Source organism: Eublepharis macularius, chromosome 11 (assembly GCF_028583425.1).
Source record: "Eublepharis macularius isolate TG4126 chromosome 11, MPM_Emac_v1.0, whole genome shotgun sequence".
NCBI classification, from domain to species: Eukaryota; Metazoa; Chordata; class Lepidosauria; order Squamata; family Eublepharidae; genus Eublepharis; species Eublepharis macularius.
This window is the reverse complement of record NC_072800.1, coordinates 29,158,433-29,183,284: the sequence shown is the minus strand read 5'-3', so window position 1 is coordinate 29,183,284 and position 24,852 is coordinate 29,158,433. Positions and strand designations below refer to the sequence as shown.

Sequence of the window (24,852 nt, the reverse complement as noted above, 5' to 3'; positions counted from 1 at the left end):
CACTGTGTCCAGTACAAAGTCCCTTCCAATCAAGGAGTGAGATTGAGGTATGGTCCTTTTATGTTGAGGTGCTTTAGAATCAGCTATCCTTTGAGACTTGACCTTGTAGGCCATGTCGAAGCAATACAACATTTTATTTAAACTTATTTTCCAAGTATAGCCAATTTGGTCCTCACTGTATTGTTCTGAGCATCCTAGAGGCCTCTGTGGATCATGCAATGGTAGCCACACACTTTCAAAGGGAGTCTGTCCAGTGTATGGCTGTGGTTGGTGAGGGAGGATGGGAGGGCTTTGCTGTGAGGTCTGTGAAAAATTGTAAATCAAACTTGGAGTCTCTTGGTTGCTGAAGTTCAGCAATTGTGTGGAAAAGCCAGTTTGGTGTAGTGGTTAAGAGTGGCAGGATTCTAATCTGGTGAACTGGGTTTGATTCCCCACTCCTCCACTTGAAGCCAGCTGGGTGACCATGGGTCAGTCACAGCTTCTAGGAGCTCTCTCAGCCCCACCCACCTCACAAAGTGTTTATTTGTTATAGGGATAATAGTAAACCACTCTGAGTGGGTGTTAAGTTGTCCTGAAGGGATGATGATGATTGATGATGATGATAATAAAATTAGTTTTTGTGACTGGGTCTATGAATAAACATTTAAGGATCTATACCTGATTTGAAACCACCAAGCTTATGAACCTATGCTGAAATCAGTGCCCTTACTGCACTGATCTGTGCGACTTACTGCAATACTCTGCAACCATTACACATATGTACTTATAAAGTCTTTTTCTGGTTAAGCAAAATGCCTTTTTAATCTAGAATACAGACTCCCTTTTTTACCTCACAGCCACCCCCACACATTGACCGCTCTGTCATTCTACCATCTATAACTAACCATTTATAACTAACTATAACTATGCCTTCCTATAATACAAGGAGGCTGGGAGTGGGATTACCCACTTCCACCCGCTGCCACCACTCACGTGGCTGGTGGGGGGGAAAGGTGGGGGCACGGGCCTCCTGGGGTAAGGTTGCCAGGTCCCCTTACCCTTCCAGTGGAGGAGGGACCCGGCACTTGCACTAGGGTTGCCAGGTCTGGATTGGGATATTCCTGGAAACATGGGAATGGAGCCTGGGGAGGGTGGAGTTTGGGGAAAGGGGACCTTGGTGGGGATGTGATGCTACAGAACATAATGTAGGTTGCAACATCTAGAACATGATGTAAGTGATGGCCCTTGCAACATCATTTCCAAGTTATGAATTGCTCATGATGTGTAATCTAGGGAGCTACGTGCATACTTGTTTTCTGTGCATGATGCTGCATCAACATAGGGCAGGGGAAACTATTTTGAAGGCAGATAGGATGCTAACAGTAATAATCCTGGACTATAACCATCTGTCCTACAAAACCCATTACTCTATATAATGTCGGCCTTCTGTGGCTCAGCTGCTTGATGAAAAAGCATTGCACGGGCACCATAGGCTTCCAGTTAGCTTTGTCAACGCAGTGTGCTGTCTGCATTGCACCAGTGCAGAGAGATTAATTGACCAGTTGTCATCACTGGATAGGACAACATACCGGTCATCTTTGTTTTAATTTTTTTAACTACTTGGCCCTGTCACTTTGGTAGAGTGCTGGCAAGTCTCTGACAAAGATCCCTAGCTCCACTTCATAGAACTAGAACAAAATCCAGCATTATTTATCAATTTGGACGTACAGGGTAGTCTCATCCTTCACTCAGCATTGTGCAAGTTATACTATCTTCTTAAAAAACAGAAATGGAAGAAGCTTTCTGTGTACAGTTTTTATGCAGTATTTTAAAAATACTATCTGACAGATCTAAATACAGCTTTAAAATGTGTCAAAATACAAAAAAAGATTTAAAACTGTAATGTTAATGCTCTGTTTTAAACAGCCCTGTCAACCAATTAAAGCATTTTCCCTGACTAATGAGTTAAATATAAATAAACGTAGATGTCACTTGAAATAAGACATTTTGAGATTAGTGTTGCCAGGTCCAGGTTGGGAAATTCCTGGAGATTCTGGGGGGTGGAGCCTGGAGAGGTTGGGGTTTGGGGAGGGGAGGGGCCTCAGAATGGTATAATGTCATAGCCTCCAAAACAGCCATTTTCACTGGAGGAAAGGTAAGGTAATTTATTTAACAAACTAAAGTGCCCCTAATGTGAAGAAACTGCACTTTTTAATATTTCAAGTAAAAACATTACTAACACTTATAATAACATAATAACATTCGATTTAGAAACAGCCCTTCAGGACAACTTAATGCCTACTCAGAGCAGTTCACAAAGTATGTCATTATTATCCTCACAACAATCACCCTGTGAGGTGGGTGGGGCTGAGAGAGCTCCTAGAAGCTGTGACTGACCCAAGGTCACCTAGCTGGATTCAAGTGGAGGAGTGGGGAATCAAACCTGGTTCTCCAGATTAGAGTCTTAACCACTACACCCAACTGGCTCTCCAAAGTTGAAACAATGTTGGTTAAAACTTTTCATTCCATTATAGACTAATCAGATAATGCTATATTAGAGGAAAAACTCGCACTTACAAATTACTGTTTACAATTGCACTCTTACTCTTTTGCCACACATTGGGGAAAGTTTGGTACTATGACTTTGGTTCCATTTGGTTCCTTTCAGCAGCACTTAATGGGCTTGAAGCCTACCAGTTTTTCTGCTGATGAAAAAGAAATGAATATCATCTTTGACCACTCAAAAAGCGACGCTGAAAGTCAAAGGACCTGCACATACACAGAACACATATGGGATGGTGGTTGTGTCATGGAGGGGAATTGGATAGGACTGAGTGAAAAAACTAGCTGGCAAGAATCCACTGCCTTTTCTTCCTCCCAGCAGTTTATTTTCCTTGTCTTCAGTACAACTTCCCAATCAAACAAGAGTACTACTACCCATCCCCCAATAAAGTAAACTATGTTGCAACTACACTGACTCACAGTGTTTGCAGTCTCTTCCTCCTAACAGCTGGAGAACATTTCTGCTGTTCTTGCACACACTATAATGCATCAAAAATGGTATACATAGAGAAATCTCAACTACAACTACACGGAGCTGTGAAATAGGCAAGCCTCCAAAATTAAAAGAGAGCAAGAGCTGAAACTGTTTTTGCTGACAAGCTGCTGTGGTTTGGAGGAGGGTGGGAAGGAAAGCAAAACTTCGTAGGGGGAACTGCAGCAGAAAGAGGGTAAAAGCAACTCCAGGGTGGTTTTGTATACAAAGAAAAAGTTAAATTCTCCCTCCCTCATTCAGCTAACTTTGCAAAAGAGAAAAAAATATATGTTTAAAATAAGCATGGAAGAAATCTTAGTGGGGGGCCCTTCATCTGGTGAGGACACAGGATTCATTTCTTTGGGCACAAAATTCTACTTAATTTCTTAAGGGGGGGGGACGCGGGGCAGGTTCATGTGGTAGAAGGCAGTCATTTAGATCTCCTGTCTTTAGATCACACTGAATGGTGCCAGTAAACAAGTTAGCAGCCAATAAATACCTTTCAGTATTGGAGCGATGATCACTATGGTGTGTCTATCTGCTGTATTCTGAACCAGCACCACATGCAAGACATTTATAGTAATTAAACCTGGATGTAACCAGAGCATGAATGACTGGCCAGGACATCTCTTCCCAAAAGGAGACGGGGTTTACCAATTAAAATTGATGCAAAGTATTTGTGCCCTTGAATATCTGTTTGCACAACTGGATCTAGAAGCACTTTTAAGCTGCAAACAGACATTTTAGGAAGTGAAAACCAACTCAGAATAGATTATACCACCCCCACCCCAAATACACCAGAGATTAGGATCTATGTTGGTATAACACAAGGGCTATGCTAGCATAAAGTTATATGAAATCTGACAAAATTTGTGGTAGGGTATGTGCTTTCGCAGTCACAGCTCACTTCTTCAGATACCAGGAGCTACTGGACTCTTGCTCATTTCTACTGCTACAGACAGTCTAACACATACTAATGTGAGTTAGTATGCCTTGAATAGAAATCAAAAGCTGCCACAAGCAGTCAGTTCAACATACTTCAAAGAAAAGTTGGCTTGTGAACTGTAGTTGTATATTTGATCGGGGAGGATGAATCTGTGTTATAATTCCACTGTGCAGCCATTAGAAGGCAGATGCCCAGAGGTGATAAGCGTTACAAGTTGCTTCAAGGGGAAATGCTTTGTTGACAGTCCTCAGCATGTGATAGAGATGTCTCCAATGAATCAACAAACATATCATGAATAGCCCTTTAGTACTAATATGAGTAGTTGATATGAGGTGGAGAGCTTCAGGGGTGGGATGAGGGACAAACAAGAAAACCCAGTCTGACAATAACACTTCCTGGAGACTTTGACAGAAGCATAGACCCTTGGATTAAGGGGGAATGCTAACAATTTAGTATGTTATTTCCTAGAAGCATACCTGAGTCACACACTAGAGCTATAGTGACGTTTTAGTTGTGGGTTACAGCAAGTGCCTTTTTTAAAGAGCTTAGATGGTTGCAAATCCAGACACCAAAACGTTAAAAAAATAGTGACTCATAAAACCAGAAATATGCATTGACAAAGTAGCCTTATTTTTCCAAACAATCTAATACCTACTGTATCTGCGTTTTTTTTTAATTTGCTGTGGAACCAGGACTCCTTTTGCGACCGTTCAAAAACCAGCTCAGACATTACAGTTCATGTGTATTGTATAAGCAAAGCTGGTTCTTGAATATAAAAACTACGAAATGTCCTGTGCAGTCTGGTTATTCAAAAATCAAGTCTCACTGTGTTCAAATAAATACTGTTTTGAGTTGGGTGTTAGTAAAGAAAGGTAATATATAAATATTTTTGATAGATTAATAAATAAAGTAAGTGTGCGTGGGACTGCAGCATCACTCTGCAATCCTATGTAGAATTACTCCAGTCTAAGCCCATTGGTATCCATGGTCTTAAACTGGGGTAACTCTGCATAGGATTGTGGTCTTAATTGGAGAGCTCCAGTATATTCTTTGATGTTACTTTTTAAACATCAGTATGTTTGCTACATTTCCCCCCTTAAGAATTGATTTATGAAGAAAATATTCCCAGGAATATATACATATTATTGTTCTTCCACTGACTTGCTGCTTTATCACCAGGGGTCATTTTGTAGAAAAAGAGCTGGAGGAACTCATTAGCATAACTCATTAGCATATGCCGCACCCCTTGCCAGCACTGGAAGTGTGTCATTAGCATAACTGATTTGCATATGCCACACCCCCTGACATCACCTATCCAGGCTGTTTTGGACCCAATCCTGGACATTCAGGACTGAAATTGGGCCCAAAATGGCAAAAAGGGGCTGAAAATGGCTGAAAAGGGGCCCAAAATGGTCAGGATCGGGCTGCTGCTGAGCGGGAAAGTGATCCTCTACCCATCAGAGGCCCGATCTGGGCCGTTTTGGGCCCAATCCAGGCCAAAACAGGCCCCAAATGGCTGAGAGTCAAGTGGGCAGGGCCACCTGTCATGTGACCTCTTTGGGGAACTGCTGGAACTGCGTTCCTGCATGTTCCTCCTCAAAATTAGCCTTGCTTATCACTGTTGGTTTGTGGATAATTCGCAACATCTTGAGCCTAGGCATGTTTGCTCAGAAGCTGGTCCTATTGAATTCAGTGGGATTAATTTCTTCATCAGCATCATCAGCATCATCATCATCAATTTATTCTGCTTATATGACCATAGGCCTTAAGCACAATTTAACATAATTAAAATCAAATACAAATATACAATCACCAGATAGCAATATATTAAAAAAGACCTATAGAATGAAAAGTGAATGATAAATAATAATAATTTACAGAATAAATAAAAAATAGACCCATATAATTAAAATTCAGCATTTAAATGTAAGGAGAATCAAAACTTTACAGATTTTAAATGCAAATGACAACACAGAGTCTTACCTAAAAACTATATTGAGACTGTGGGTACGGCAACATCACTTCCGGAAGTGATGTCATCATGCCACCCGTGAGAGTGCTCCCGCCAAAATTGGCCCCAAGTAAAGTGCAGGACCACTTTTGCAGCCAGCGCGATGGTGTCACTTATGGAAGTGATGTCATCACGCCTGCTGGAAACATGCATGCCATGCTTGTGCCTGGGATGACTGCTGGTTGTGGCTGATTGCCAGGAGGCATGCAAGTGGGCAAATCTCCAGGAGGTTGGCAACTACCAGTGGGCACCCAGGATCCCTCTATAGAACCATTTTGGGTTTTGCTTCACCAACTTGCTGGATCAGTCTCAAGTCCAGGTCTCACAGAAGCCACCCAGATATTGCTGGAGAACCCAGAGGCAAAAATGGTAATTCACCATCTCATTGTTCATCCCCAGTATCTGACAATGAGAGGTATACTGCCTCTGAATATGGATGTTCCACTTAGGGTTGCCAGCTCCAACATGGGAAATTCCTGGAGATCTGGGGGGTGAAACCTGGAGAAAGTGGGGTTTGAGGAGGGAAAGGACCTGGGCATGGCATAATTCCAGAGTCCAACCCCAAAGTAGCCATTTTCTCCAGGTGAATTGATCTCTGTGGCCTGGAGACCAGTTGTAATTCCGGGAGATCTCCAGCCACTAACTTGAGGCTGGCAACCCTAGTTCCACTTGAGGCTATTAAGAGTTAACAACCATTTTCTGTTTAGAATTTTTCCAACCCTTTTTGGAAGTTGTGAAAGAGATGATCACACATCCCACATGCCATAGGCATCTTCTAATGTCTACCTCAGCTGCCTGTGCCATACTAGGATGCTTGGCTTGCAACATTTTGCAATGCGTCCTCTCCTCACGGCAGCAATTTTGTTATGACGCTCCCACTTGCTTATTGACAAAATTCCAAAAGCAGCCACAGGGTCTGCAAGGCTTTCCCTTTATTAGAGACTACTGCAGAATAAATTAATAAATACAAAGAGCAAGTGGAGAGGAGGCATGATATAATAACACTCGATGCCAAAATACGGGATGTTTTGCTCGTTCTGCAATTATACAGGCGATTCCCTATTTTCATTGCAAAATATAAATGTCCGTTCCTGTGCAACGGCGTTTGCTTGTTGAAACAAGGGGCTGCTCAAATTCCTTTATGATAAGTAAACCGCAAAAAAAGTACTTGAGATAAAGACATCCAATTGCGGGGCAATCTGAAGGCCCTCAGCTTTATGCAAACTTTCTTATCAGTCGAGATATGCGCGAAGAAACGCCCGAATCAAACGCACTCCATCGCCCAGCTGACGTTCTTCAGGGAAACAGGAGCGAGACGGAAGTAAAGTAGCGGTTCTTCGTTGTTTAGTTGCTCGGCTCGCAATGAGTTGTGGGAATTGTAGTCTTCTGTCCTCCTTTTCCTTTCGACGGAAACGCGTCTATGGAAGGAACCACCCCTCCGCCTTCCGCTTGATTGATGTCCGCACGGACCAATTACAGCGCGCTCGAACGGTTTTCTTTGGTGGCCCGCTGTTTTGGCGCGGGGTTGCTGCGGCCTGATTGGAGGCTTCTCTCAGTCGGGCAGGTAAAGGTGGGCTTCCCGCCCTCTCAGGTGAGAGGCGTAGGTGCGGTGCTTCTCTCTTAAGGCTTTAGTTCGCTTGCGTTATTTCCTTTTCCAGGCCGTCTCCGCGTGGGGGTCGTGGGGAGAAGATTAAGGACTGTGTTTTCCCACTCTGCTATTTTTTGCCAGTATGGACCTACTTCCCTCGTCCTAGGGTCGCCAGCCTCCATCTCCAGTTCCCTGTGAGGAAACAGCTGTGTTGGAGGGCGAACACTATGGCATCGTATCCTGCTGAAGTCTCTCCCATCCCTAGGTTTCAAACATCTCCTAAATCTGCAGGAATTTCTCAACATAAGGCAGCCTCATATTGGTCCAGAGTGTCAATCTCACCCCATCAGCATCCCATTCTCCCCCCGTTACTTTGTTTAATTCCAGTCCCTAAGTAAGGAATACTTTTGTGTATTCCTCCGTCATATAACTTCCAGCTCTCTCAAGTTCCACACCTGATCTTGTTTTCCGCAACAGGTTTCGCTCACTGCTCCAGCCATGGCTCTGATGGCAGGTGTAATCCGGCGGTTGGATGAGACTGTGGTGAACCGCATCGCAGCTGGAGAGGTCATCCAAAGACCAGCCAATGCCATTAAGGAGATGATGGAGAACTGGTAACCTTGTGCCTGTTGAGTGTTGTGGGGATCTGCTTTGTGGCACTCCTGTCTAGGGGTGTGATGCTTTTGGAAGCTTTAAGTATCCCTGACTTGACTTGGCCCAGCAAACTTACACATTCAGCATCAAATTTTCAATATCCTTATATAAATTAGCCCTTTGTTGAAACACTTATATTATCAGCTAAGACACTAGGAGTGTGTTTCTAGGACTAGGCTTTTTAATTAAAGACCTATAAAAGAGAACCTCATAAGCCACAAAGCGTCTTAACATGGTTTTAAAAGTCACTGTAGTAATTAACACTTCATTGCTGAGATCCTGTAACATTGTACATAAGTCCAGATCTTTCTGGGTGGAGGGGAAACATGACTACATAATTATTAGTCCTTGAATTATCTAGTTATCTGCTGCTTTCCTGTGCAAATAAATTATGAAATCAGGCTCATTTTGAATGGAAATGGAATTGAAATAGAGTTATGCAGTGACATCATGCAATTTGTTTCTGTGTCTAAAGGCTGAAATCTGTTTCTTGTGCTTATAGCTTGGATGCCAAAGCTACTAGTATCCAGGTGACAGTTAAGGATGGTGGTCTGAAATTAATCCAGATACAAGACAATGGGTGTGGTATTAGAGTAAGTAAATCTAGTTTACAGTGCACCTGTCAGGCTATGTCTAAGAAAATACAAACCTCAGAAAACTCAAAAGTTACCTTACTTACATCTGTATTCCTTCCATAGAAGGAAGACATGGATATTGTCTGTGAGAGATTTACAACAAGTAAATTGCAGACATTTGAAGATCTAGCTAGTATTTCTACATACGGGTTTAGAGGCGAGGTAAGTTAACCATGTTTAGAAACAGAGTATTATAAAGCATCAAAATTCTAGTTGTTCTCTTTTTTCTTTTGTTCCATCCAAAATATGTCATGTTTCATATATCAAAGCAAATGTTGCTCCAGAAATTTTGGATTCTGTGTGTACCTGTTGCTTTGCAGGGTAGCAAGTTGGTGGTGGCCAGTGAAATGTATGCACTTACCCAGAATTCAGTCATTTATAGCAGAAACCTATGATAGCAGAAACCTATGTTTGTCTACTGTATTCAGTGGAGTTTACTCCCCAGTCAATTGGTATACGATTGCAGCCTTAAACAGTGATTTCCAGCTTGCAATATTGCATATAAAACCAATCTGTTTGATTGATCATACCAACATTCAGGAAATGTTTATAAAAATATTTGCATTGCGTTGGCTAAACTGAAGGTCAGTTTGAATGTTCTACATTTTTAATTCAGAGGACTTACAGTTAGAAAACAGCATGTTGTTTAGTGCAGGAGAGGCTCACATGTACACACAGCAGAGACTGCTTTTATTCAAATGCAAAAACTATTTGTTTTTTTAAAAATTATTTATTTATTTTTGTTATTTATAGTCTGCCTTTCTCACTGAGACCCAAGGTGGATTAAATAAAATAAGTACAATTGATAAGGTGTACATCTAGTTACATTATTAAATGTACCTTTACATGTACATCTAATAATGTCATTTCATTTAGGATTGTATTGTTAGTTGCTGTACTTGGTTTTTAAGCATGTGTTCTTTCTTTCTTTCTCTAGGCTCTGGCTAGTATAAGTCATGTTGCCCATGTAACCATAACAACTAAAACAAGTGATGCAAAGTGTGCGTACAGGTATGTATATTTAAATGTGATAAACTTTTAGGAGGGAATAACTAAAGGGGTTCTTGGCCTGTATCCTACCACGTCAGCAAAGCAGTTGCATAGAGTTTTGCCATGTTCATCTCCATACCTGTAGCCCCTTCTGACTCCTGGAAAATTTGTTTGTTTATTTAGATTGCAGGTGGGAAGATGTTCCCCAGCAATTCCCCTCCTAATTTCTGTGGTTAATTTCTGCAGAGGAATATCTGTGATAGCTGGGGGATTGCATTGTGTAGGGGGAAGGCAGTGTGATCAGCCCCTCCTTTCTCTAGTCAGAGCAGGCCCTCAGCTGGTCCATGTGCCCTGTCAGCATGCCATCCCAGTGCTTAACAGTGCACATGCAAACGAGGCAAAATAGTTGAAAATATGCAGTATTACCTGGGTAAGTTCTTCCTGCTCTCTCAGTGTTAAACGTCATCTTAGCACAGCATAGTAGGTAAGACGGAGCTGTGAAATGAAATACTTTGCTGAAGTCTAGCTCTGCTAGGTAATCACAGTCTTTAAGCCTCTGTAGCATGGAGATAATAGTGATCTGTTATAAGAGACAGTTACAAGGATTGTTGAGATTATGCAAAAAAAGCTTTCAATGTGAAATCCTATATTACTGAATATTGTTGCTTTTCTTTTACTGTACACGATCTGATAAATTGATTGCAATTCTTATGTCTTCAGGTTGCTGCTGTAGGACATACATTCTTGCCATAGTGGCTATTATCAAACATGGTTTTCCCTGTCAAGTCAAATGTGTGCTAATCTTGCCAACAAGACTGAGATGCAGATAATTGCAAGGGTGGATGATAATGAAAACTGATGCACAAGTAGATGTCTCTGCTTCCTTGGGAAACTCCCCCCAAATACACAAAATACTACTTTGTAAATTAGCTGAGAGAAAGGGAGGGAAGCCTTGAAAATGATAGGATGAAATATGATCCTGAACAGAATATCTGAAACTGTAATAAGGCAAGCTGAGAGTGGCTGAGTGTTAATTAAAAAAGAAAAATTGGCCAGTTTAGGCCCCTCAAGTTCAGAGTAGGGAGATTGAGGTCAAGGGGAGTGGAGATTGTTTACACTGGTGCAATTCCTGCTGGGGTTTTTTTGCTGATAGCAAAGCCCTGTTCCATTTTGTGGTATGGTGTGGGGATCAGAGAGGAAGTTAAAATTAAAAGCACATAACTGTTCATAAATAAGACTTTGGTAGATGGTCAGTGAGGAGAACAGCAATGCAAATAAAGTATCGATGGAAAGCATAGCGTAAAAACAATATATCAGATGAAAAGAACCATAATTCTGTAGGACTTGCACTGATAGATGCTGTGGAAAAATTGACGCAGCCACGGTTGTTTAAAATAGTTTTGGTGAGGACTGAAATTTTAAGCAATCGGCAGTCTTCAAGCAACCAACTCCAAAAGAGAATAGCACCCCCTTCTCTTTCTGCATTATGCAATACAGCAGTACAACATCCAGCCACTAGAGGTCGGTTGTTATATTGATGCGAAGAGCCCCAATTAGCTTTCAAATATCCCTTTTAAGATTTTCTTTGGAAAATAAATACTAAAATAGTACTGATTATATCTCATTCACCTCTTCTCTTTGAATTGAGTGCATAGCTGTAAGATAATCCCCAGACAGCACTGTTTATTAAGTCATAGATATTCTGGGAAGATTTGGGATCTGCCTTGCCTATCATTGTGTAGCTGGACCTGTAACTATTCCCACATAAGTTCTACTTTGTTTAGAGGAGCTTGCATAGGATGGCAGGTCTGGTCCCTTTTTGGGGTGCAAATCTGCTGGAGGCATTTTTGTGATGGGGGGCGGGGGGGGGGCGTGTCTTCCCACCTACCAACTGAAGGAATCGCTTCATTCTTCTGAAGTTAACGTTGTTCAGTTACTGGTCTGCTCTGCTGTCTGTTGACCAGCTTCCATGTCCTACCAAATGACTATCTAATTGTGAATCGTCAAAAAAATAAGCTAGCTGCAGGTGGCTGGGTGATGAGAGTGTAGTGTCTCTTTCAAAATTACTGCAGATTTGAAATAATACTTGTGGAGTAATCTAATTGTAGAAATGAATGTGTGACTTTTATTCTGCTTTTAGGGCAAGCTATTCTGATGGAAAATTGAAAGCCACACCCAAACCTTGTGCTGGAAACCAGGGAACTCAGATTACAGTAGGTTATCTGCTTCTTCTTAAAGTTAGCTATCCAGGCCCAGATCGTTCCCAGTTAGTCCTGTAGCTTTTCTTTCATTGCCGGAAATTTCTTGTATATGGAGATTGCTGCTGGATGCAGTCTCTAAGGGCACTTCACAATGTCTTGTCCTCATCACTGTTGTTAGAGTTGGGCTTTTATTTACCAGATAACCTGCTTTCAGTACATTCTGCCCCATTCAGCAATTGAAGCAGTAATCATGAAAGTGCTTCTGATCACGTGCAAAGGGTTTTTGCGCTCTCCAACATTTCAGATGTTTAGGAAGAAGGACTTCCAAATCAGAAGATGTGACTTCAGGAAAATTTAAGCCCTGGTATCTGTTTAGAAACAAAATACTGCAGAGATGTGAAGCATGAGGTTTATGTATTCCTTTGTGGAAGTTTATAGTATTCTCTTGAAATGGTATGATCCATAAAAGACATACATTTGCATACAGTAAAGTTGAGAATTGTCTGTGTGCTGCATTTTCACATACCTCTTACACATAGCATCTTATGGAATTCTTTACAACTTTTAGTTAATTTACAGTCTTACTGAAGTATACTTTTTACATTAATGACTCTGAGGATAAGTTTATTCAATTTTAACTTCCATTTAATTATCAGATCAAAAGCTTCAGTTTTCAATCTGTTCATCCTATACAAACTGTAATTTTCTTTACCGGGCTTATTACCAGAACATTTAATTTGGAGATCTCATATTAGATGTAACCAAGATGTAGGATAAAGAAACACATTGACTAGAATTAAAAGTGGTTCTTCTCTCTCTGTTAACTGTATTCAGATGTCTAATGATTACGCACGACAATAAGGAATTGAACAAAAAAATCTGCACTGCAGTTCAGTCCCGGAATGCTGCCGTTGTGGCCGTCTCCTCCTGCCCCGCATCCTTCACCATGCAGGCCCATCAGCGTAGGTCATTTGTTAAGTGGCACATCAGAACATTATGCTAGGTCCAATTTTCTCTCTTACTGTTAGCTCTAAAGGATATTGTGAATAGTGCATTTTTGTTGTTGTTCTCTGTTTTAACCTGTCTATTTTCCTTTGCAGGTTGAAGATCTATTTTACAACGTAGCCACCAGGAGGAAAGCTTTAAAGAATCCTAGTGAAGAATATGGAAAAATATTGGAAGTCGTTAGCCGGTAATGTATTAAAATAAAGGGCTTTGGCTTCTGCTGTCTCTGTGATAATGTAACCTGCTATGGGTCCCCACTGGGGAGAAAAGTGGAGAGTAAATGAAGTAAAAGAGTGGGGGGGGGATGACCCCCCCCCCAACTGTTAAACTGGGGCATTTCTAGTTCAAGCCAAGCCAAGAATTAAATCTTTGATAGATGAATAATTCAGAATAGCAAGAGAACTTTCATGCTGAAGTTAGTACAGTGGCATACATCCTGCTTTAGCATTGTTTTTAACCTTGGGCAGAATCCCAACATTTTGATATCCAACATGGGCCCAGTGGTTGAGGAAGGACTGCAGACTTGTTTATGCAAATGGGAGTCAGCATGCTAATTCTATTATGCTTGTCAGCTTGATGACTCCTTCTGCTACCCGGGTTTTATATATATCCAACAGAAGAAAGCTATCAGCCTTTGCCTTCTTGTGGGCCATACAGCTGACCAGAATTGCCTGAGCATTTTCTAGACCATTCATGCTTAATTTGAATGTGGGAAAAGTGAGACAAAAATCCCTTAAATAATTTAGGCATTGCAGGAGCCATGTGGTTGCCCGTGTCCATCTCTCATTTGTTTCTCAGTAACATAGTAAAATAAAATGTGTGGTGTGATGTCATTTGATTTAAAGTTTCCTCTCCACTTTATTGGCTACTGTTTATTGGCAGGGACACCTGGATGATACCATGGCATACATGTAGGAGAACTGGATTACCAAGGGGGAGAGGAAGTGATGTCATGGTGACCTCACTAAAGGGAAATAATGTGTATGAAAATCTTTGATGTTTGCTTTTTTATATTCTTTAGTTTAGGGGTTTTAAAAGATCTTTTCTCCCCAGATATGCTGTTCATAATTCTGGCATCAGCTTTTCAGTTAAAAAGGTGAGTAAAACAAATTATTTCTTTTGTACTGGTAATATAGATCGTGGCCATACTTGTGCTGAAATTACAGGGGGGCAGGGGGTCCCTGTAGCTATGTTTGGCCACCACCCTGCCTCTGTTAAAGGGGATCTTCATGGTCCTCTGGTCTACATATGGTGGGAGAAGTCATCTGGGGATTTTGAATGTGGTGTCATTAATATGCAGAAGATACACAACTCTCTCATTTTTGGGTGAGTTAGGTGGGGCAGTGGATATCCTGAATCATTTTCTGTAAATGTTAATGGACTGGATGATGGCGTATTGAAATTCAGGCCATTACTCTTTTAAAAAGCCCCATGCTTTGCAAAGCTGTAATATAACAAAATACCATTTTGTTTTACAATATGTTAAGCAACTTAAAAATTGTTTGGGACCTGTCAGGGCTTGCCGCAGCTGCCGCTGGGCGTGGCACTGGGCGGTCTGCTCCTGACGTCACAGGGGGGCCAGGGACTCTGCAGGACCCTGCTCTGTGGAAGGAGGGGCGGTATACCTCACCCAGACTCCCTCTCAGTCCACTCGCTGGCCTGCTCAACCTGGCCTGCTTACCCTCTGTGTCCTCCATCTCCTCCTTCCAGAACTCTCCTCCAAGCCTCCACCCTTGCATCCTACTGCTCTCACTCCACATCATCACTCCTCACTCACACCCACCACCACAGAGCTCTTCCCAGCCACCCTTTATAGGGTTTCCTTTCTCCACCCCGCCCTCCTTCCAGGCTTGTTCCCTCTCCTGACTGGGTCCAGCTGTGCATTCCTCCAGGTGTTTCCCTCCAACCACTAATCCCTCCTGGGCCCTTTTGCCATGCTGGCAGGGTGGGGTTGAGTGTGAGCCATCCCCAGCTGAGGGCTCCTTGGCCTTGCTCACGAGGAGCTGCCCCAGCCAGCCCTTGTGCTATTGAGCTTGCCTGGCCTTGCTCACGAGGAGCTGCCCCAGCCAGCCTCTGAGCTACTGAGCTTGCCTGGCCCTGCTCACGAGGAGCTGCCCCAGCCAGCCCTTGTGCTATTGAGCTTGCCTGGCCTTGCTCACGAGGAGCTGCCCCAGCCAGCCTCTGTGCTATTGGGCTTGCCTGGCCCTGCTCACGAGGAGCTGCCTTAGCCAGCTTCTGCGCTGCCTGCTCAGCAATGCTGGGCGGGGTTACCCATCTCCTCCCCCAGAATGCCTGTGGCAGCCCCCCCTGGAGAGGCTTGGCTTCTAGCAACTCCTGAGCCAGGCTGCTGTCTTCTAGCCATGGTGTGGCTCTGGGCTGCAGCGGCGGCGTCCTCTCCCTGCCAGGTAAGGGCTCTGCTTGGGTTGCTGCTGCTGGACCCACCTTCTCCCTGCTGTGTCCCTTTCCCTCCGGCCTGCTTAGCCCCCTCTCTTCCCCCTGGAGGGTGGGGCTGGCTGGTTTCTCCTTGCCCCCTCCACCCCTCTGAGGTACTGGCCTTTTGCCCCTTCCCCATGGAGTAGGTAGGTTCTGGCCCTGGTTGCCGGCTTGGGGGGTGGAGTTGCTGCCACCCTTTTGTCCCCTGCTGTTCCCTCTTGTCAAGTCTGGGGGCTGGGGCTCAGACCCCGGACAGGACCAACATATTGCCAGGGAGCTTTGTAACTCTGTTGCTGTGTAGTCTTTTTCTTTAAGAATTTAGTAAATACTGGCAAGACAAAAACAAATTTCTTTTATGTGTACAGATTGCCACTCAGTCTGACTCTTGTAATTGCTTATTGTTCTTCGTAGCATTAATAAACGCAAGGTCTTCCCTTTTCAGCAAGGTGAAACAGTAGCAGATGTCAGAACGCTGTCGAATGCAACAATAGTAGACAATATTCGGTCCATCTTTGGGAATGCGGTTAGCAGGTATACCAGTCCCAACTGCAGTCTCACTTACAGATAGAACTTGAACATGTTAAAGCAATATCAGAAAAAATACGCTGTTGATTCGAAGCGTTATATATTGTGGAATACAGTTAGAATAAATTAAATGGCTACTTGACCAAGAAATTTTGTATTTAAAGGGTTTGAATATCTAGTATGTTTTAGTGTACCAAGGGGTGGGGGGAATTGTACAGCACATTTGATTGACAGGCTTTGCATACCTTCTTCTCTGTACGTATCTAGAGGGGAGTATAGTACTGAAACTTCTGGGAATCTGAGTTTCATGGGTGTATAACATACAGTATTCTGTGGGCAGGATACAGCCTGGCAGACTTTTGCTGTGTGCCACCCCAACTTCTTACATAAACTTGGTCTGCAACATGGTGACAAGTCCCGCCTCCCACACCGAGAGGGGTCAGAATTGATATTTTCAGTTGACAGTCACTGTTCTGACCCCTCCCCATGTGGGAAACTTCTTGCTGTGTCTTAAAAAATGAGTGTAGTGAGAAATTTGGTGGGGGTGGAAGATAGACTCTCAGTTGTTCTCTGATCTGAAAAATTGTTGTTCTGAGCCCCCCCAACACACACCAAATTGTATTTGCAAGAGCGTGGAATACAGTGGACAAATTTCGGGGTGGGGGTCAGAAATCTCCCCAGGGAAATTTCTCTGTTGCATCTCAGGGTCTGCAAGGACAAATTTCCCCTAGGTGGAGGGATTAAGATGGTCACCTTGGAGCCCAGAAACAACTAAGAGGCAGTGTTATGGTCCCCCCCACACATGTGCAGTTATGTGACCCATAATCATAGAATCAGAGTTGGAAGGGGCCATACAGACCATCTAGTCCAACCCCCTGCCCAGTGCAGGATCAGCCTAAAGCATCTCTGAAAAATATTCATCCAGCCTCTTCTTGAAAACTGTCAGTGAAGGGGAGCTCACCACCTCCCTAGGCAGCTGATTCCACTTTTGAACTCTGACCGTGAAAAAGTGTTTCCTAATATCCAGCCAGTACCTATGTGCATGTAATTTAAGCCCATTTCTTCGGGTCCTACCCTCTGCTGCCAACTGGAACAGCTCCCTGCTCTCCTCCAAATGACAGCCTTTCAAATACTTAGAGAGCAATCATGTCTTCCCTCAATCTCCTCTTCTCGAAACTAAACATTCCCAAGACCCTAGCCTTTCCTCGTAGGGCTCAGTCTCCAGACCCGTGTTCATCCTCATCGCTCTCCTCTGCACCCTCTCGATTTTGTCCACATCCTTTTTGAAGTGAGGCCTCCAGAACTGCACACAATACTCCAGGTGCAGCCTGACCAAGGCAGTATAGAGAGGGGCTATGACCTCCTGCGATTTCAACGCTATGGCCCCTTTGATACAACCCAGGATTGAATTGGCCTTTTTTGCCACCGCATCACACTGATTGCTCATATTTAGTTTACAGTCCACTCTTACACATATACATATCTTTTTCACATATACTACTGGCCAGAAGTGTATCCCCCCAGATGTCCTGCTAATGGAGCTAGCAGATGTCTCAGGGTGGCCCACTTCGCTCCAGTCAAGAGATTTCATGTCCCATGTAACTGAGTTATGCACTCCTGCCTTGATTTGTTGTCTGTGCAGAATATGCTCTCATTGCCGATGGGATACGAGGGACTGCCTTACAGTGGCTTGTCTCTTTTCTCCATGGTCGGGGACAGAGGGTGGCGCTTGGGAAGAAATTGTCATCCCGCCACCCTTTGGTGTGCGGGGTCCCCCAGGGAGCAGTACTCTCCCCATTATTGTTTAACATCTATATGCTCCCCCTTGCCCAGTTGGTGCGAAGTTTTGGACTTGGGTGTCATCAATATACAGATGACACCCAGTTGTATCTGATGATGGACGGCCGGCCCGACTCAGCCCCAGATGTCCTGGAACATGCTTTTGCAGTCGTGACTGGTTGGTTGAAGCAGAGTTGGCTGAAACTGAACCTGACAAAGACAGAGGTCCTGTACTTGAGCCATACGGGATTAGGTTCGGGACACCGGCTCCCGGCCCTTGAAGGGGCACCGTTAGTGCCAGTTCCGAGGGTTAAGAGCCTGGTGGTGATCTTGGATGCCTCCCTGAAAATGGAGGAACTGGTCACAGTGGTTGTCAGGTCCTCTTTTTTCCATCTGCGGCAGACCAGGAAACTTGTCGGTTACCTGTCAACCCGGTCATCTCTAGGCTAGATTACTGTAACTCGCTCTACGTGGGGCTGCCCTTGAGCCTGACCCAGAGATTACAGCTGGTACAAAATGCAGCGGTGTGTGTTATTATGAGAGTGCCACATAAGGCGCATATAACACCATTCCTACGCGAGCTGCATTGGTTGCCAGTGGAGTACCGGATCAGATTCAAGGTTCTGGTATTGACCTATAAGGCCCTGTGCAGACTGGGACCAGCGTATCTACGGGACCGTCTCTCCCCATATATTCCCCAGAGGACACTCCGATCAGGGGACAAACAGCTGTTCGTGGTCCCTGGCCCCAAGGAGGCCCGCCTAGCCTTGACTAGAGCCAGGGCCTTTTTGGGCCTGGCTCCCACCTGGTGGAACGCTCTGTCTGCTGAAACCAGGGCCCAGCAGGACCTACTATCCTTCCACCAGGCCTGCAAGACAGAATTGTTCCACCAGGCATATGGCTGAGGCTGGGCCTCCACCGTCCTGGAAAAAGGGGTGTATAAATCTTAAACCTCCCTGTGAAGGCTGTCCACCATCCTGTTTTAAATGTGTTGTTTTTAATGTACATGAATTTTTAATTGTATTTTTTAATACGTTGTTATCCACCCTGAGCCCGCTTCCGGGGAGGGCGGAATACAAATCTGAAATAAACAAACAAATAAATAAATTGCACTGGAACTGGAATTAGTATTTTAAAAACCTTATTTAAGAACGGGACTTGCTTTAAAAAGGTACTTGAGCTCTCCCATCAGTGCCTTGAGACTTTCAGTGATAGTTGTAGAAAGAATGTCCTGTAATTGCATAGGCAACCAGAAACAAATAAGCAGAATCGTTTGCTGCTGTTCTAGGACGTCCACCATCCCTGGCATAAAGGTCAATGAAAGACTGTTTCTAAATTTAGAAATGACCGTTACAGCTGTAGGGCTGAACAGTCAGTGTGCATGGCATGCCAGCTGATGGAGTGCTGCCCAGAGAGCCTTCCTTGTCTCTCGGAAGCTTATTCACTGCTGAGTTATCCATTCAGTGGCTTTGTGTAGCTGTTAATCTCTCTCTGCTGTGTGCTGTGTGCAGAAGCTTGCCTCTGAACTTTCATTTTCTGTCCCTAAATGACATAGGCAGAAGTGCACAAAAAAACCATAGTAAAGGCTGGTGTGTTAAAATAATATACTGGCAGATAAAAGAGAGAGTGTACTATTCATATTTCATCTCAAGTAGACACGGTCTTGCTTGAAATAGTGTCTGCTTTGGTTGCTGTTTATTTTGAACATTATATTTCAGTTGAAGTTATTATAGGAAGAGTAAAAACCTCAGCTGGTGAAAGGATTTTCATCATCCAGATGTGACTTCTCTGCTTCTCCCCTTGCACCTGCATTAGCCCCAAATGTCCCCCCATATGCTTCTTCTGTTGGACAAGGGATTTTCAGAAATGGTACGAAGAGGAAACTGAAAGTTTGCAGTGCGGGGTGGGGGGGTGTCATTGAAAATCATCCCTTCCTTCCATCAGCAGAAACAGTTGGTAGGATCCATCCCCAAGATTCAGGCTATTTTCATTTCATAGGAGATTTGGGATTGGAGCTCCTGGTGAATTTTTAATATTAAAAAACATCCTAGAGATGGGTGGGGCAGTAATTGGGCCATGATATGTGGGAGGGTTTTTAAATCTTTTTCAATAGAAGCTTGACCCCAGACTCCACTCTGACCTCTTTGATGTTCCTGGAGGTTCTCTGCCCCACGAGGGCACAATTTCAGGGGATATAAAAGATTGCAGCGGGGGGGGGGGGAGCAGAAGGAGGAAATTTGCTCTTTATGTAGCACAGTTCTGCTTGGGCTGTACAGGATCCAAGCCAGAGGCCAAGCAGTCTGGCCGAAAAGCATAGTTAAATAAGTAAGTTTATCAAGGTTGTATCCTGTCATAGGAAAGTGATCCTAAGACTAAGAAAAAATGAATTGCCTGTTTTTTTTAAATACCTCTAGAGAGTTGATTGAAGTGGGCTGTGAAGATGAAACACTGGCTTTTAAAATGACAGGCTGTGTTACCAATGCAAACTATTCAATGAAGAAATGTACCTTTTTGCTTTTCATAAATCGTAAGTACAAAAGTATGTGTTTCTCTTAGTCCATCTAAGCTAGAATGTTCTTTGGTGTTTTAACCAGGAAAAGTAGCTCCAGATGCTGAGTGCTGTTTCCTTTTTTAATAGAAATTTTATTTAAAAGAAAAGATATGAAAATAAAAAGTGCATAGTAAAAGGTTATAGAAACACTACTTTTGAAATTAGATTGAGACTTACACAAACTTATATAAACAGTATATTTGGAATTAATTTAAGTCTTATAGAAGCACTGCATTTAAAATTACATTAAACTAATAAAAAATACATTCAAAATTTGCCATAAATAAACATAATTGTATAATGGTTCTCTTTCCCCCTCCTTGGTTACTTATATAAATTATAATAACTTTTTTGATTAATCGTTTCCCTGTTTTATTTTCTTATCTTTACACTGTTACCTTAATTAATGTTATTTTTTGCCTAAGTAGTCAAAAAATTCTTCATCCATTTTTCCCAAAATTCAGCTGTTGGTCTGTTATGTAGATAAATATTTAATTTGGCGATTGATGCATGTTCATAAATCTTTATCTACTCTGACACATGTTTTCCATTTTGCTGCATATAGTAGTCACCATGTAACGGAAAAGGTCTCCCTGTTCTTTTCTAACATTAGTTGGTAGGATGTTTAAGAGCGTGCTTTTTGGATTTAGCTCAAATCTGAATTTGAGAATCTTCTGCATCTCTTCATTTATCTTTATCCAATATTTTCACACTCCCTTACCGGTCCACCACATATGGTAAAATGTTGGGTCCATGTTTTGACATTTCTAACTGTGCCCACTATAACCCTTCCTAATTCTCGCAGTGTCTTTGGGGTAGTTTTTTAAAGACAAAGTTACATTTTTATTTCAGGAATACAACAGAAATCACATCAAAAACTCATCGGGGCTGTGGTCCAAGTCCTGTTTCTTTAAAGGAAAAAAAGCACTGACTTGCGTAGGGAAAGCTGGAGGTGATGTGAGGGGTTTTCTGCATGCAGAGTACATCATTTGGGATTTGAGATTTGGAGTGATTTTTAATAAAGGGTCCCAAAATTTTGCTCTTTGCATATATAAAGGTACAAATTTGCTTTGTTTTGATAGTAAGGGCCCTTTCAGACTAAAGAATTTGCAAGATGAATCCATGTGCCAGACACTCAGTCATCATGAATGCCATGTAGTGAGGAGCACTGCTGCGCTCTAGGGTATCAGAATGGGTTATATAACAGCTGAGAAAGTAAGCTATAATGGTGGTTTGAGTTTTCCTCGCATTTCCATTTGGCACTGGAATAAATGGCTGTCTAGAAAAGATACAACTTGTGTGTATGAGGGCAGGGGGTGTCAATGTGGTGAATCCTACCTCTGTCTTACCACTCCAATGAGCAAAGTAAATTACAGTATTTATATCTCACCTTTCCTGTTATCTCAGGTTTGAACACTTCCACCAATCTAAGGAGCCTTTTAACTTGAAGGCTCCTTAGAGCCTTTTAACTTGAAGGAAGGCTTCTTGGAGTATAGTTGCATCCATCCCAATGTTTATATTTTTAACACTTTACCACGTATCTTCCATTTGGTTGTGTGAATGAAAAACTGAGGGCCTGCTATTGATCCACGATAGGTGTAAAAATAAAAGTTGTAGAGAAATTAACAATTAATGTAACCATCTCTCCTGCTTTTCTCTGTTTGCAGATCGACTGGTTGAGTCAAGTGCTTTGCGGAAAGCAATAGAAACTGTATATGCTGCCTATTTACCCAAAAATACACATCCGTTCTTGTACATAAGGTACAGTAATAAAGTAGCTATGCCGCCAAAGGCCAGATGGCCAAGATGAAGAAAGGGTGAACAAAAGGAGCATAGTTACTCAGCGACTGAAAGGTTATTATAAAATAGAAACTCAACTGCAAATTGAGAGAGAATTCTAACTGAAAACAGTGAATATGGGTTTAATATTATTCCTGTGTTCCAGTAACGATAACCTTGGGTTTATCCTTCTGGCACATTACAAAATTAACCAGATTCAACAAACAAAATTCTTGGACTGTGGACCTGTGGTAGAGCACAAAAGGTTAGGCTCAGTCCTCAGTGTTTCCAGTTTAAAGTACCTCTGATAGCAGGCGGGGGTGTATGTGTGTGTCCTTTCTCTGCCTGTGATGTTGAGTTAAATATTGAGATGAATGGCAGCTTCAGCAGTTAAACCAGCTTCATCTTCCTCACACCTTATTGTGCGATAAATTTAAAAATGTTTTCTGTAATGTAAAAGCTTTCAAATGCTGCAATTTTTGAGCAGAGCAGAGCAGAGCTTGCTGCTTGATTGTCTTACATGGCAGTGTGTTGAAATCCTTTGCAGCCTTGAAATAGCCCCCCAGAATGTAGATGTGAATGTGCATCCCACAAAGCATGAGGTCCATTTCCTTCATGAAGACCACATCTTGGAGCATGTGCAGCAGCATATAGAGAACAAATTGTTGGGCTCAAACTCCTCAAGGATGTATTTCACCCAGGTAAGTGTATTCTTTTAACCTAAAAAAGGAACAGTTTGCTTTCTTCGCGGCAGGGGCATCCATTTCTTGGGCATTCAAGACTTCTGTTGTGTTCCCAATGGATGCCAGTGCTGTGTCTGAGAAGCACAATTTTTTAGCACTCCCTCAAGCCTTTTGAAGGCCTTAGCCAGGCCTGGGGCATGCCCCATGGCCTCCTTCTACACAGAAGTCTTACTGGGATATGGCCTAGCCTGTGAAGGACCCATAGTGCTTCCTGAGCCTTTTTACATCCCTTCCCTGCCCCCAGGGTGGAGCTTCCCAACATCCAATTGTCAGAAGCCAGCTGTCAAAGAGGTGTCTGACTCTTAAAGGGCCAGCTTCCATTGATTGGTTTGCTGGGCTGTGGCTCTTTATCGGGTGCATCAGTCACACCACCGGGCCTGGTTGATGTCGAACTTGACTCTACGGGGGTTGAGAAGAAGGGGGCATGGTGTTGTCTCCACTGCTCCCCAACACTGCAATATTTCTGATGCAGACCAGATTGTCAAAGGTGAATGTCTTCTGCCAAACCATAGCTGTGCAAGTGCGCAATATCAGTCACTGGTTGTCACGACAGTATGCTGGGGCTGCAAACAAACTGATTCCTGTAAATGGCACACATTTTCTAGACTACACAGCTTTATGACAGGTATGGCTATATGAGAAAACAAAGTTTCTTGATGGCAGAACGTATGAAAACCACTTATAGGTGACTTTATTAAGCCAGAAAGGGGACAAAGGGTATTAAGTATCCATTTATGCAGATGAGAAAGGTAACAGTTGGTATAAATTTATTTCTTTGTAGTGGGCCTTTGGCTGGAAAGCCCTAATCTCTCATGATGTGATATTGTATGCCAGTGTAGGAGTTTCCGGACTCCGAGTTGCCAGCATTGAGCCTCCCACTGTTGCATATTACATGGCATAATGTTCTTATAGTGTAGATTCCAGAGCTTTGTGATCTGGTTTAAGATACCCTCTCCCCTTTCCGTTCCAAATAGTTGCAACTTTCATTATGATACTGGCAGAGAGGATTCCTCATAAATAAATGGTGTTGTATATGGTGGTAATGGGGCTTTGTGGACAAAGTACAAGGTCTGTAATCCCCAGATTCTGCAAGAGAGTTGATAGTATGGTGGAGCTCCATTCAGATTAACAGTGTAATCCTGTATATTATTATTCCTGTCTGTACTTCCGAATCAATGGTCTTAGACTGGAGTAGGATAGCATTGTAAGAGGCTTGGAGCCCTAACATAAAAAAATTGTTATTTAGGCTACATACTGCAACTAAGATTTTCAGAAAGTTCTTTTAAAATGGCTGACTTAATGTTTAGGTATTTTATTTATTTATAACTTCAGTTTATAGACTACCCTACCCCTGAATACACATGGCTTAGGGCAGTGAACAACATGATGATAAAAACATTCATAAAAAATTTAATTGCTCCATAGTTAAAACATTCTCAGAATGGCAATAGTACTTCAGTATTGTATTGACAATCAGTCTGTGATTCCCCAAATGTGTGTGCCAACGGTCTGGAGACCGTGCATTTAAAACTGCTTGTTATCTTATTTCTTTAATAATCATACCTAGATTACTTGTCTACTCATCAAGCAGGTACTCTGCTGGAAAGCAAATGATTATAGCATAAAAATAACCCAGAATTATCACTATAGCTGTTGCTAGAAGAGGTTTTACTTGTATACACTCCTATTTCATACATTAATGTTGACCTCTTAAAAACCTGCTCTGATGAACAGAGCCAACTTTGTCCCCTTTTTCATAACTTTGTACCTTGGTCTTGAGAGGAAGCCAAGCAGCAGCCAGTCGGGGCCCTTGGAACACTGGGAAGGAAAATGAGGGTGGGGTGGGGAAGAGCTGTTCAACAGATGCTGGAGTCAGAGAGGTTTAGAGATTCCTTGGGCAGGTTCAAGCACTTGCTCTATCTCCAGTCGTCACTGTTACCTGAATTGGTCTCCTTGTGAGTAAATAGAATTTGTGGGGAGGGATTAGCAAGCAAGGAAG

At 42.8% G+C, this 24,852-nt stretch overlaps 1 protein-coding gene across 6 annotated transcripts in view; it reads left to right on the top strand.

Moving 5' to 3' along the window:
- MLH1 (mutL homolog 1) overlaps positions 1–24,852 on the top strand; it is a 37,763-nt gene that overhangs the window by 2,479 nt on the left and 10,432 nt on the right. The window contains exons 1-12 of one of the 6 annotated variants that reach the window (XM_054991045.1): positions 7,484–7,534; positions 8,036–8,172; positions 8,715–8,805; positions 8,911–9,009; positions 9,785–9,858; positions 11,978–12,050; positions 13,139–13,230; positions 14,097–14,139; positions 15,919–16,007; positions 20,195–20,307; positions 21,999–22,092; positions 22,658–22,811. In XM_054991045.1, coding sequence (XP_054847020.1) covers positions 8,057–8,172; positions 8,715–8,805; positions 8,911–9,009; positions 9,785–9,858; positions 11,978–12,050; positions 13,139–13,230; positions 14,097–14,139; positions 15,919–16,007; positions 20,195–20,307; positions 21,999–22,092; positions 22,658–22,811 — 1,038 coding nt within the window. In that variant the 5' untranslated portion in view covers positions 7,484–7,534; positions 8,036–8,056. Of the gene's footprint in view, positions 1–7,483; positions 7,575–7,853; positions 7,953–8,035; positions 8,173–8,714; positions 8,806–8,910; positions 9,010–9,784; positions 9,859–11,977; positions 12,051–12,839; positions 13,001–13,138; positions 13,231–14,096; positions 14,140–15,918; positions 16,008–20,194; positions 20,308–21,998; positions 22,093–22,657; positions 22,812–24,852 lie in introns of those variants that run through there. The other 5 variants (XM_054991043.1, XM_054991048.1, XM_054991044.1 and 2 more) reach the window with 5 other exon arrangements.